The sequence below is a fragment of the Monopterus albus genome, unplaced genomic scaffold, assembly GCF_001952655.1.
Source record: "Monopterus albus unplaced genomic scaffold, M_albus_1.0 scaffold321.1, whole genome shotgun sequence".
Taxonomy (NCBI): domain Eukaryota; kingdom Metazoa; phylum Chordata; class Actinopteri; order Synbranchiformes; family Synbranchidae; genus Monopterus; species Monopterus albus.
Window position 1 is genome coordinate 173,254 of NW_018128201.1, and position 14,128 is coordinate 187,381.

Genomic DNA, 14,128 nt, shown 5'->3' on the forward strand with positions numbered 1-14,128 from the left:
CCCCCACCCCCACCCCCCCCACCCAAGTGTCGTCTGGATGTCAGCTGACCATGGTGGTCTGAACTGTGTGTATTCACTTTAAAGCAACGCTTGACTTAGAGCAGAGACAGACCGGAGTGAAAAGACAAAGCAAATTTAAACAAAATGTCTCAAAACAAAGAACTGGTGGTTTTCTACATAACATATAAACTCTCCCAGAAAAACTATCCTCTCAGCCACTTGGGACTAAATGAGTCTCCAAACAGGACTGATGGAGAGGAGGCAACGCACGCCAATGGGACTTTTAACGGCACCAGTCCCGGGACCCCCCCAGCATCCCCGCTAAGGCAACAACAGTTGCCATCAACGGCAAACCTGGATGCGGTGAAAGAGGCCCTCCGGGACTCAGCCAATGAGTTTGAGCTGCGATATGCCCGTGCTTTCAGTGATCTGCACCACCAGCTGCATATCACACCAGCCACGGCCTACCAAAGCTTTGAGAGCGTGATGGATGAAGTGTTCCGGGACGGCGTCAACTGGGGCCGCATCATAGGGCTTTTTGCATTTGGCGGGGCGTTGTGTGTCGAGTGTGTGGAGAAAGAGATGAGTCCGCTGGTGGGTAGGATTGTAGAGTGGATGACAGTCTACCTGGATAACCACATTCAGCCCTGGATCCAAGGCCAAGGAGGATGGGTGAGTCTCATGAGCACACAGAGACATACACAGAAAAAAACAGTGTGTAGGCACAGTGTTGATGTTTGCTTGTTTAGTCCAATTTTATACCAGTACACTTATCACTTCTGTGGGTGTGGTAAACTGAGATTGGTTAGATGAAAACAGCAGCCAGCTGCAAAATAAGGAAAATTCCAGTTGTGTTCTAGTAGTGTGTATGGATTCTAGTGGCTGTTGTCAGTATGATTGGTTGTTTGTGCTGTTGTGGTGCAGATGTGGTTCTCCAGCAGTGATGCTGTTGAAACCTGGGCCGCTCATATATATATATATATTTTTTACCTTTGTCCACAGTGCAGCCATTTATGCACACTGCTTGTATGTAGTTGGTCTCTGAACAGTGAGGCTTGATTACCTGCCTGGACTAACCTCCAGTGACAGGATACCATTGTGTAGTGAACTGTACGTCACAAAGGAAAAAATAATCCAGAGCATAGGTTTTATTTTATCATAAATGCTGTGACTTGGCTCATACAAATCACAGATAAGCAGTCATGCCTACATGTGATCTGTATCAGCTTCCTTCAAATTGTGAACAGTGGTGGAGAAAAACATCACATTAAATATAACGGTCTAGAAAAAAAGGCATCACACATGGTATAAGAAGCATCTGTGCTTAAAAACAGTATGTTTGTGTGGTCAGCAGCTGGTTCAGCTGTTCTCTAATTGATCAGCAGCAGGGAGCTCAGTGGGCTGAATCGAAGTGGGAGCTTAACAGGCTACATCAGGGCTTTGTATCTCCCTGCAGCTTTCCTGCCTGGGGATCGAAGTTCTCTCATCGCAGGGTGGGATGAAGTCCGGGGCTTTTACAGATAGCCCTTTGTTTTACTCCGGTCAGTTGATTGGCTCTGTGCTTTGTTTTTTTGTTTCTCTCACTATTTGTCCATTATTCTTCCCCTGCTCTGTCCTCTCTTATATCATGTTCTTCACCAAGACACCTACATAGAGATGAAGCCTCTGCTGTTTTTTTTTTTTTTACTGTGGGGCCAGCTCGAAAGTGGCCCTTCCTGGTACTGACAGTCCCAGTGTGTACGTGAGAGTGAACCCTTCCAGGACAGTTAAGGTCAGCTCTTTTCCTTTGTGCTGACCATTTGATGTTAGGAAAGAGAGCTGGAGTGAGGGGAGGGCCTGTTTATATTCACTGCAACCTGTATAACACCAGGTTGAAGGTTGATCCTGTGGTAACTCACATAGAGACAGAGCACCATGCATCCTACTCTGAAAACCACACCCACCCACTTGTACTTCATTGACTTTGCACTGGATGAAAGTTTCTCTTTGACAATTTTATACAAAAAAAGAAAAATGCCTAAAAGCAACTCTATGCTTGGATGCACTACCAACGAGGCAAAGAACCCAGAGTTAAAGTTTTAAAAGCTGTCAAAAACAGAAACTATAAGAAGACAAAAGTGGATAAGATGTGAGGCATTAGCAGAAACAATGGGGAAGCAGGAATTTCTACACTGTGTGTGTGGCAGGTGTCTTGCTATGTTTGCAGGAGCCTTAGCTAACTGCAGTAGCTTGCTAGGGCATAACACAAGGGAGGAAAATTAGCGATAGTCAGGGTATGGTTGATGACTAAAACGATTATAGGACAAGTTAGCTGTGTGTTAGCAGGCTACTCCTGTTCTTCCTGCTAATGCCTCGGGTTTATCCTCTTAAAAGTTGTTTTTGTTTGGTACATTTTAAAACTACCTCTTGGTTCTTTGCCTTGTGGGAAGCCTACCACACAGCTGCTTGTAGACATTTTTAAGGTTTTTGTAAAAAGACAGAATTATCAAAGAAGCGCCTTCACTCCATACAAAGTCAGAGAAATCAAGATGACCCCTCCCCCTGTTGTGGGCGTGGCCTAATGCGCTCTGTGTCTGTACCATTGGCTGAACCTAGAAGAACATTTAGCTCTGCAGACCATGGTTTCACTGTTGTTTGTGGTACAGAGCCCAGTTGTATTTATTTCAATGTTGGACTGAAATCTGGCGATAACACAGAGGACAGGGAGTGAGGGAGGAGGGCACTGTAAAAACAGGTGACAGGGTAATAAAGCTTTCGCTGTACTGATGTTAGTGTTTATTTATTTTTTTTTGAAGGAATGTTGTGGCACCAGAGGTTTGGTTTGATATACACACACTCCCATTTCTGGTGATGATGTTTTTAGCTACCTGGCTCCAAGGATGGCAATGTTGTACTGTCAGTTTGTTGGTCCACCAGTTTGGTACAGACTGAAATATCTCAACCACTATTGGACTGAGTGCTGTGTACAAATATTCATTGTCTCCAGAGGAGAAATCCTAATGATTATGTTGATGCCTGGACCTTTTGTCTCGTGCCACCAGCAGGTTGACACTTTTGTATTACTGTAGTTTTACCTGGCTGGACCTAGTCAAAAAGTCCTGCTATGTTTGAACAAAGGCTTGCTTGGAATTTTACAGTAGCTCTTTGTCTGAATGCCAAAAAGCACAATCACGTATAGCCCGCAAATTCACAGGTACCATGTCTGAAAGGGGCTTTAGTTTTGTTGATTCATATTAGCAGATGCTATGTATAGCTGAAAATGCAGTCAGTTAATGAAATAATCATTTATTTTGATTATCCATCCATACATACATCATCCATTTTCTGCCGCTTATCTGAGGTCGGGTCATGGTAGCAGTAGGTTCAAAAAGGTAGTCCAGATGTCCCTCTCCCGGGCAACACGTTCCAGCTCCTCTGGCAGGATTCCGGGGCATTCCCATGCCAGATGACATACTTAATATCTCCAGCATGTTCTCGGCCTGCGCCGGGGTGTCCTATCAGTTGGACGTGCCCGAAAGGCAATCCAAAGGAAGGTGTCCTGGAGGTAGCAACTTCGAGTTGTGCTACCTCGCTCAAAAATGGGGAACCCTGCTGGAGACGAATCTGGGAGGGGAGCTCGCCGGCGGGCATTTGGTGGCCGGGCACAGCCCATAGCAATGACACGGTGCAACTGCCCTGTGGACCCACCACCTATAAGGAAAGGAATCGGGTTCAGGTGCAGTGCAAGTCGGACGGCAGGCTAGGTCGGGTACCTGGATGTGCTGACCCTTTGCTGCGTAGGCTATTTTGATTATTATTTCCATTTTATAGTTATTATTTGATCTAACTCCTTAACAGTTGTTTGTAGAACTCCAAAAATCTAAAGGCACATTCAGCGTAGAATAGATCAAACATGAAGAGGTTCGTCTAAAAGAGCAATCTAATTTGTCATCGTGACCACTAATAAAATTTTTTACCGTCACTGTCGTCAACACAATATAAATAACACATCTGTCATGTGGTTGATCTCATTTGACCAAAATGATGTAGACACCCACACACTCCCACAAAGACATTTACTCAATTGTACAACATGGTTTGCTTATCAACAATTTGGACTAACAAAATCGGTTAACATGCTGTAGCTGCTTATGGTTCTAGTGGCTTGCATGTCTGTATAGCCTAGTCTTAGAGAAATGAATTACTTCATCTGAAATGTTGAATGGATCGGTATACTGAAAACATCCTCTGGTATAGTTTCACTTCTGCCAACAAATATTTTCTGTAGCACATGATGCCATTTCCTTCCCTACTGACTTTCGTATAATTCACTTTTATTTTGCTGTTGGGAAGAGAGCTCTGGCTTGATATGTGTGAGTTATAAGTAGACACACTTGCCACAGGGGTAGTCCTGAGCAGCAGTGTAGACTCTAGGGGGTTTACAGTTAGAGTTCTATCATTTCTTCTCATAACTGTGTTTCTTTTCCCCTCTTTGCAGTAACATCTTTTTAATTTCTGTTTTTGTGGTTTGTCTCTTCAAAACCAACCTACATGTTCCCCGAAATGCAGCAGTCTTTCGGCGCACCCACAAGAGACTTTGTTTTTTTTTTATGTCTTTTATTTCCCTCTTTCTTCCTTCCATCCCTCCCTTGACACCTCCTCACAGGGATGAAGCACAGAGCCGTTGGCAGATGTGGGAACCTGAGTATAGCTCTGAGGCAGGTGTGCCCTTAGTGTTAGCTGATGAAATATTAGTCTGCTCTTAGCAGCAGCAAGGTCACTTTCTCTTTCACTTAGCCATCACTCTGTCTCATGATCTTATTGTTGCTTCCCAAATTTTTAAATCTGTTTGGATGTGTTTTGACAGAGATGGGAGGATAAGGACAGTTTGCTTTTAGGTGGCACAATAGAAAGTATGATGTAAAGCAGTCTCTTGTCAGCACTAGGTACAGTTTGTTAATTTGAGCTCAGGGTTATTTCCCAAAAGTTGGGGATTTACATTATTTTTGGTTGTCTAAGCTCCACACAAGTTTTAAGAGAAGGTTATGCTACTGCAAAGCTATTGTTCTCTTTAACCACTGCTATGTCTCTGTAAACATGTCTGCACATAAACACACCCGAGACAGTCTTTGGAGGTGGTGAAACAGCTGAGTTGTATAATAATAAACTTTATTTCTATAGCACTTTTCAAAACATGGTTACAAAGTTCTTCACAAAAACATAAAGATAAAACACAGCAAGTAGCAAAATAAAAACACAGGCACATGTATTGTACCCCCATAAATATACATCTATAAAACACAAGCAAATGTGTACACATCCATAAGCACACACACGACAGATCATTTAAATAAAAAAGAGATAGTTAAGAAAAAATGTTTTAGAAGGAATCGAAAGGTCCCCAGTATAATTTTGTGCAAGACTATGCAAAGCTTTGAAAACAATTACTATGATCTTAAAATCAGTTGGCCATTACAAATTAAAAAGCAAAAGGTGTGTCATAAAAACTGAAAAAGTCTCTGTCTAAATTCTCCCACTGGAGCTTATTTCGGAGCTTCCACTGTCCAAGATGCTAAAATATTTGATAGTAGTTTAGGATGTGAGCCAGATTCTCCCTCCACAGCCTGTGCTTTTAAAAGAAGCACAGGAGTAAAGCCGTATATTGTCAGATAATAAACCTGTTTGGCAGACAGCAGAGGTAGAGACAGTGCCTTCGACCTAATAATGCTGTTTCCACCAGTGCAGGCGGTGGCAGTGATTACTCAGTGGAGATTGAGCTGCCTCAGGGTGGGGGTACAGGGTTATTACCAATTATAGATGAATAATATCATGACCTGCTACTTGGGGAACAATGTTTTTTTTTCCCCCTCTGACAGACTAATAAAGGCTAAAGTCATTTAGAAGAACCACGCTGCCGCAGTCTGGAAAGCTTGGCTGGAGCTGGACAGAGGTCGTGGGGGGTTCCATTAGAAAAAGATGCGAAAAGAGACCATTAGCCCAGTTCTGCTTTGTACTGTCAACAGTCTCTGTAAGGTCAAGGAAAAGTTAACTACAAGAAAAATGTGAAAGCCTGTTTATGCTGCATAGTTTTCTTAACCAGTTTGTTTTAATCATCTCTGATGTGGCTATATATGTTTTTGTTGTTATGCTACGATCAGCACTGAAATGACACGACTGGTGGTATTCTGTTTTTTATTTTTATTTTTTGGTCAACAATTCCTATGACAAGACCAACACTAATGAACTGATCCTGTTAACAAATATTTTGTGTACGTGGCCGTGTCTGATATACTGTATCTCTGTGTGCCACTGAGCGCCTTTGTTGTCCAGAAACCTTTACAAACACAATGAACCTGAGCCTGACTGTTGCACTGGATGATATGGTCCCTCATTGACATGAACATACACATTATAGTTTTTATTGACTCAGTCCCACATATGTCACCCTCCTGCTGGAAATTCTCAGTAGAGCACCAAATGTGTTTTTTTTTCCCAGGCTAAAATTGTCCCCCAAACAATCTCTGTTTACTCCTGTTTAAGGGATGTTTACTAGAAACTACAGTGTCCATCCAGCTGTTTCAGGACATAAAAAACACTATGTAGTTATGACCAACATCTTTAAATTGGCTTTTGTGTCAAAAGCCACAGATATGCAAAGGAAGTCAGAAAATATTAAAATCCAGACATATTGCTTGTTCAGCATTTTCATGGTTGAGATATAGAATATTGTAACAAACATTACAGTTTGGTTCTCTATAAGTGCGATAATGAATGAGTGCTATACTGTAAAGTGGGTTAGACAATGAGGCTGTAATTAAAGACCTGTGCAGGGTAAGTGCATTGACTTGTTTTGACAAGAGAAACACCTGAGCTTCCTTTGTGCCGCTCTCCTTGGCAGAGTTATTTACTCTCTCTCTCTCTCTCTCTCTCTCTCTCTCTTTCTCTTTCTGTAATTAACATGCACATAGGATAGGCACTTGGATCCACAGAGTCGTCTGTCAGACTGCCCTATCGGAGAAGAGCAGGAAATCTCACCCTTGGGATCTATCCCACCCGCCTCTGTCTCTTTCTCTCTCTCTCTAGTCTCTACCCTTCATCTTCTATACATCACTCCCTGCTTTTCTCCTATGTCCTTCCATCTCTTCTACGTGCACGCCTCTCCCGCCACCAATTGATTTTTGTCCCTTATTTTTTCGATCTGTTCCTCCCGCCCTCCTCCCTCTTGCTGCTCTGTTCATCATTTTTGAGCTCCTTCTTTGACCTTCCTTCTTTTCATCGCTTTCTCTACATCCCAACATCCATCTATCTCCACTTTCCCTTCAACAGTATAGTGGCTAAAAATATTACAGAGCAGACATGCTATCACATGCCTCGTCAGTCTCGCCGGTAACCCGGTGTACCTGTGTTTCAATGCTTTTTCCTGTGTATGTCAGTTTGTGGATCAAAAACACACTCATTGCCTGTCACCTTGTCATCAGTGCTATAAGTTCCCTCTGACTTGATCCCCACCCATGGAGCTGCCATCATCCCTTCATCTTCTCCTTCATCCTTCTTTTACTCTCTTCTTATCTCTCTACCCTGTCCTCCTCCTCTTCCCTTTGTTGCTAATGGCTCACGTGCGACTAATTAGGAGAGATGTTTTTTGGAGCTTTCTGGGTTTTCTTTTACGGGCAGCATTTTGCTCATCAAGCAAAGTTTCCACGAACTGATCGTTTGCTTGTTTGTAATCACACAGCACAAGTTGTTGTCTCATACATTTGAGGGTTTTATTGTATGGTGGCGCGCTCCAGAGGGGAACGGGCGGCGCGGTCATGTGACTACCTCAAACAAAGGACTTGTAGCCACATACACACACACACACACACATGAATTTGCTTTACTGGCTTTTTAGTTGTGCCCACAGGTGTGTCGTCATTTCACAGACAAAGCCATCGCTGTAAATGATGCACTAATCGAAAAGCGACTTTATCATTGTCTCATTCTTTAACTTCTGACACACAAAAGATCCACACACACACACACACACACACACACACAATGCTCTGGCAAACCCTTTTCACATTGGATCAGTAGCGGGCACTTTTGTTCTGGCACCCTCAGTAAATGCCTCGGTGTGGTGGGCGTCTCTATGCAGATTGATCTTTGAATGTTTTCATATGAATGTAGCTGCTCAACCATGGACGGTTCTCCATTGTTTTTGTATGCATGTGTTTAAGCTCACGCATGATTTGTGACGTCAGACACGTGTGTGTGTGTGTGTGTGTGTGTGTGTTTGTACTCCATAATGTGTATCAGTCGCAGCTTGAAAATGGCAGCAAACAGATTGTATGATTGTTGCCTCTGGCTTTATGACAAGAACATCAGGTTCATGTCACGTTTTTAGGTGTGTTGGTTCTGTTTGAGAATTTGTGTGCATGTGCCCTGCTTGTTTGTATATAGACTCTGCTGTGCCTTTAAGGAGAGGGATCAAACACTTTTTGTGGGATTCCACGAGGCAGCTACTCGCCATATTCGAGGAAAACTGGGCTGTAATATTCCCGCAGGATCATCCAGTTTGACTTTTGTTCTCTTTAGATGTTGCCAACTGATGCAAAGGACATTAGAGACAGGGTGACATAGATGTGCATGCAACCAAATATCCAATGTGGACAGAACTGAGTGAACATTTGCAATCAGTTTATTGTGATAGTTACTGAAATAAAATTGTGTAGTTTGGAAACAGTTATTTTAGCTTTAGAAACAAGCAATCTGAGGACCAGCCTCACACTCAGTGAATTGATATCCACTCATTGGATCAGTTCTATATAAGTAATAGTTGAAAGAACAGGCCTTTAGACGACATCTCCTCTGTGTGCATTTACAGCTTCTATCTGAATATTAATTGATCGTGAGAGACAAGACCTGCAGCTCTGGAGCATAACATGCACAGCAGTGAGACACAGTACAGTCTCTAATGACTACATTTCTGCATTTAGACTCTATCTAAATCCCTTTATCTGTTTTCTTCCTCTCATTTAGAAACACACACTGGTATCACAGCAGCGAGCCGTCCCTGTGTTCCATACCCAGACGCTATTTATGTATACAGGGCAGATATCCAAATGTGTAATAGATGCGTGTGTGTCTGTCTATACTGCCTGCGCACTGTAGAGCGTGGGGCTTTGCCAGACTGGTACACACCAGATTTCTACTGCAGTGCAACATTAAAATAAGGGTAGAGAGGAAGAGGCAGATGGAGAGGAAGATGAGGCTGGTGACTCAGCTAGATGAGGATGCAGTATACAGGTCAACAGGTTATACTACATGTATGGTGAGGTTGGTTTTGGGGGTGGTTTACATTGCTGCAGTATATGTGCAACTTACATGTTGTATGAACAGAACAGCTGTATGTTTGTGGAACTGAGTGTTTGCCTACGTGCTGCTCCACTTCTCCGAGGCTTAGCAGTGAAATCAGGTCAAAAGCAAGTCTTTCCCCCCTCTTTCCGTCTTCCTCCCCATTCGCCCCTCTCCTTTTGTCTGCTTGTCCCCTCATTTGTTACTGTACCTCTTCACTCCAGCCCACATTTCTCCTGTGAGTGATTTTTTTTTCTCATTTTTCTATCATGTATTTTCTCTCTTCACACAGCCAAGTGCAAAGCCTAAGCATCTGCCTGCATCCTTCTCCTCTCTGATTGAATTTCATCCCTCGCTGTCTTTTTCTGTGTATCTGTCTTTTCTCTCCCCTCACCTCTCTGTTTCTCTCCATACACTCATATCTGTGATCAGATTATGAAGCATATCATGGAATTAATGAGACTCATGGCCTGTATTAAAGTGGGAGAGCTGAGAGGTGGATAAAGAGGGATGATGAGTATTTCATGGTAATGCAGCAGCCAGTCTCATATAGCACAAGGACTAAACGATAAAGAGCATCAAGGCCATCATTGTTCTATTCGTCACGGGCTTGTTTGAATGGCCAAGGGGGTAAAGCAATAAAGCAAAGATATCTTCAGAGGCTCTGCAGTAAGAGAGTGGGGACAATAGAAAGAGAGGATAAAAAAGGACTTGTGCATGGCCTATAGATATTTATCTGCTGCTGAAGTGATTCTGGGGAATTAGTTTCTTTCATGTCATCAAATTTTGTGAAAATGTAAATGTACAGTGAGTTATGGCAGGTGCCTGTCACTGAGCCTCTCTGCTACCACTTATTCCTGTTTCCACATAGTTCTCTCCTCATCGGTTTCCCCGGTTTTCAGTGGTTTTCGTCAGCTTTTTTCCCCCGTAGTCTGTATCACCCTTGTTCTTTTGTTCTAGTTTCCTCTCAATTGTCTTTCTTCCTCAGTCTCACTCCCTATCTGTCTCTGTATGTTTCATTGTGGCCCATTCTCTGCCTGTTTCTGTTTCTCTCTCTTGCAGACAGATGGCAGGTCTTGGGGTCACGGTGAGGTGTCTGGGTGGGGTGATGGCCTACAGGGTGGAGGGTTATACTCCTGAAAACATCCAGTCGGAGAGAATCCCTGTCACCTTTGCTTCACCTACCTTTCTCTGTTCTCCTTCTCTGTCATTACACCTTCCTAAACATGTGCTCTCTCTGCCAGACGTGCACACACAATACTGAGTCTTTGGTCTTCCTGCTGTGTCTCAGCAGTGTGTACGTATGTGTGTGTACGTGTGTATGTGTTTGCTGACAGAATGGGGTTTTGTGGAGCGAAACGGCCCCCAGAGTGGGACAGAGAACAGATTGGAGTCTGAGCCTCTATGTCCTGACTCATTAATCTCCTCTTTAATTCATGGCCTCACAGCCGGTTCAGTGTGCACACACATAGACACAAGGTCCAAAAGGAGATGAAAGAGTACATGCAGACACAACGATGCTGGCACAAACACCAGCACATGTCACCACCAAGGGGAGTTTTAATGATTCAATTTCCTCATTTTTCTTGTTTCCTTTCTGCAGTTTGGATGTGATCCATTACACTTCAAACCATTTCCGTCGTCCACTGCACCATCCTCTCAATGTCAGCATTGATCTCGTGCTTTGGGTGGCAGTAATCAAGCCAAGAGCGTGATGTTAACAAGAGTGTGAAATAGCTTAATGACTGACAGAGGATAACCTACCATGCAGGCCACTGTTGTGCTATGAAGCTGCTTGTCCTCGTTCCTGGGACTAATTGGAGCATTCTTTGAAAGTCCTGCTTTCTGGCTGAACCCCAGTTTTCCATAAAGTGCACGAAAAGTAGAATTAAGAAAGGTTCGACAAGCTGTTAATGCACATTTCTCTCGAACTCTCTCACTTGACCCTAAAACATGGCAATTTGGTTGTTTTGTCAACGTAGAGCTGCTGCCTGTCAACTTGTCATTTAAAATGTTGTGTCTTCTTACTCTGAGCAGTGGTTTAGAAAAATAAGTAGAGAGGAACCACTTGCAAAAAAGAACCCCATTTGCTCAAGTGAACACTTGCATGTAAAACAGCAACAAAACCAATGGAAGAAGAATTCCAGCTGTATCAAACATGCACATTTTAAGCATCACGATTCGAATGGATGCCCTCTTCTTCAGGGATCAGCGACTCTAATTGGTATTTTTCATATTTTCCTCTCACAATGTGTGTATTTTTTTTTTTTTTTTTTTCAAGAAACGAGACCTGAAAGCACCTTGCAGGCCGCTACCTAACACCTGATTTCCTCTGGGAACAGAGCAGAAATAAAGAAATAAAGGCGTGACCGTGTGAAAGGCAAAGGAAGAGAGCAGATAAAGACAGGGTTTACCTGCCAGGTGGGACTGGGGAGACTCAGCATATCAAACAGCAGTGCTGCCTTGATATGTGCAGAGTGAGCTGACTAGTAATGCTGGTAGAGAAATAAAGCAGCACTCCCTCAGGCACTGGTGGTAATTCCTGATTCCCAAGTTAAAAAGTGGAGTTTATAGGCAGATAGTGAAATACTGTAACTGACAGAAAACTTTATTATATTTTGAGTTATGCATACTGTAGGTCTAGAGCAGGAACAGAAAGGGGATTTACGGTGCCATGCGAAATTATTCACCCTTGTTTTGTTGAATTACAACCTAGAATTAAAATGGATTTTTATTTGGATTTTATTTAGAGGACTAACAAAATAGTCCACATTGTTGAAATGAAATGAAAGAATACCTTGTTTAAAAAAAATAATAATAAAGATTGAAAAGTTGTGAGTGCATATGTATTCACTGCTTTTATTATGAAACTCTGAAATAAGATGTGGTCACTAAACAGAATGGGTCACACTCCCCAGACATATGGAAGAAGGTCCTCTGGTCAGATGAGTCCAAAATTGAACTTTTTGGCCATCATAGGAAACACGGTGTGGTGTAAATCCAGTACTTCCCATTACCACTAGAACACCATTTCTACAGCGAAGCATGGTGGTGCCAGCAGGGATACATTTCATCAGCAGTGATCCTAAACATACACTGCTGCAGCTATACTGGCATGACTTGAAGACTGCTATGCGCCAGTACAATCCATCTAAAATGAAGGAGCTGGACCAGTTTTGCCTTAAAGAATGGGCAAAAATCCACAGCCAGAAAACCAGTGACCGGACACTAACAGCCCAGTGGCTAGCTAATAGAGACGTGCTGTAGCTCAAGAGACTTGCACCTGTAATTGCATCATAAGATGGTTCTACAAAATATTGACTTTGGGGAGGGGGTGGGGAATACTTAAGAACACTTAGTTTCTGGGTTTGTTTTTTTGTTTGTTTTGTTTTTTAGTCAACATGTGTCACTAAAAAAACAAAACTATTTTGCGCAACAAGGTAGGCTTTTTGTGTAATTGAGATGGTACAAACTGCCCAAAAAATGTGTGATAATTCCAGATTGTAACTCACCAAAATAGGAAAAACATCAAGGGGCATGAATACCCTTGCAAATATAGGCTAGATTTTAATATTGTGTGATGTATCCATTTAAATATATTAAATGAACAACAAATGGGAAAGCTCTCGGGTTGTGTTGTGGGATGACTGGTCGCTCTCTGCAGTGGATAGACTGTAGCTAAAGTCCCATTTCTGAGAAGGAACAGGACTTTTTTTTTTTATCAGTGTGTGTGTGTGATAGAGACAGGTGTGGGCAAGTTTTCAGGAGTTATCACAAGAAAAACAAAAACGTCACAGACAGAATGTAACGGATTTAGAGTTCAGCATGAGGACACATCTGACATCTCAGCTGACTAGTACTTAGAGACCTGGCTCTGGATCAAGAACAGAATGAAAACTGGAGATCAACTGTGCCACTTGCCTTCGTATGTCTTCCAAGCCTGTAAGAATGTCAGTGGTATGGTAAACAGGCGTGCTGCCTGAAACGCCCACTAGAGCACAAATGTGGATTAATTTGCAGCTGAAAATAGTCCCCAACAAATGCACTGTTTACTCCTTTTTGTGTAATGTTGCAGTAAAACTGCAGGTCCCAGTTTTTTCACATTTTTAGCTATGATATGTTGAAATGAATATGTTAGTGATCCGTTTTAAAAGCTTACCTCATTATTAAAGAATCAGTTGGCTTATGTAGGCCAGCTGGAAAGGTGGAGAGACTTATGAGATGGACCAATGAACTATCAGTTTTATTTATTTATTAATAACAAGAACATACTGTAGCCTAGCAGGCCTGTTTACCTCCATTGGACCTGCTACCCATTTTTCCTGTGTTTTGCCTGCACTTTGCCCTTCTTGTTGTTATTATCCAGCATGTGGTCATGACACTTGCTCATGGTGAGTTTGTTAACCATGTGTTTTCCTATTTGCTTCTAGAAAGGCATCAAAATGCTTGAGTTGTAAGGTCTGACTTTGCTGTGGGTTCCTCTGCTCCGTCCTCCTTCCTGTCCTGGCTATAAGGAATCCTTGGCAGTCACCCTGACTCCCTTGCTCCTGGAAGTGCCTTGACAATTGTGATAAGGATGAAAAGTGGGGGAGGCCTTGAGGAGGAGAAGGAAGAGATGGAACTTATAGATATGATGATTACATTGATAGGGAACAAGGAACAGGCACTCACAATGCTGTGCTTTTCTTTTCCTAACTGGACACAGATTTGATGCAAAGAAAGACTAAAACGTAGACCATGCAACCACTAGGCCACAAGAATAATACAACTACTAGTGGCAAGAATGAATGCAGTCATTATAATCACGAGATGGTGA

At 42.7% G+C, this 14,128-nt stretch overlaps 1 protein-coding gene across 1 annotated transcript in view; it reads left to right on the plus strand.

Moving 5' to 3' along the window:
* The first annotated feature begins 6 nt into the window (after nucleotides 1-6).
* The window catches only part of bcl2l1 (BCL2 like 1), a 32,385-nt gene continuing 18,263 nt past the window's right edge, over nucleotides 7-14,128 (plus strand). Inside the window, 1 exon segment of the mRNA XM_020624160.1 lies at nucleotides 7-672. Coding sequence (XP_020479816.1) covers nucleotides 145-672 — 528 coding nt within the window. The 5' untranslated portion in view covers nucleotides 7-144.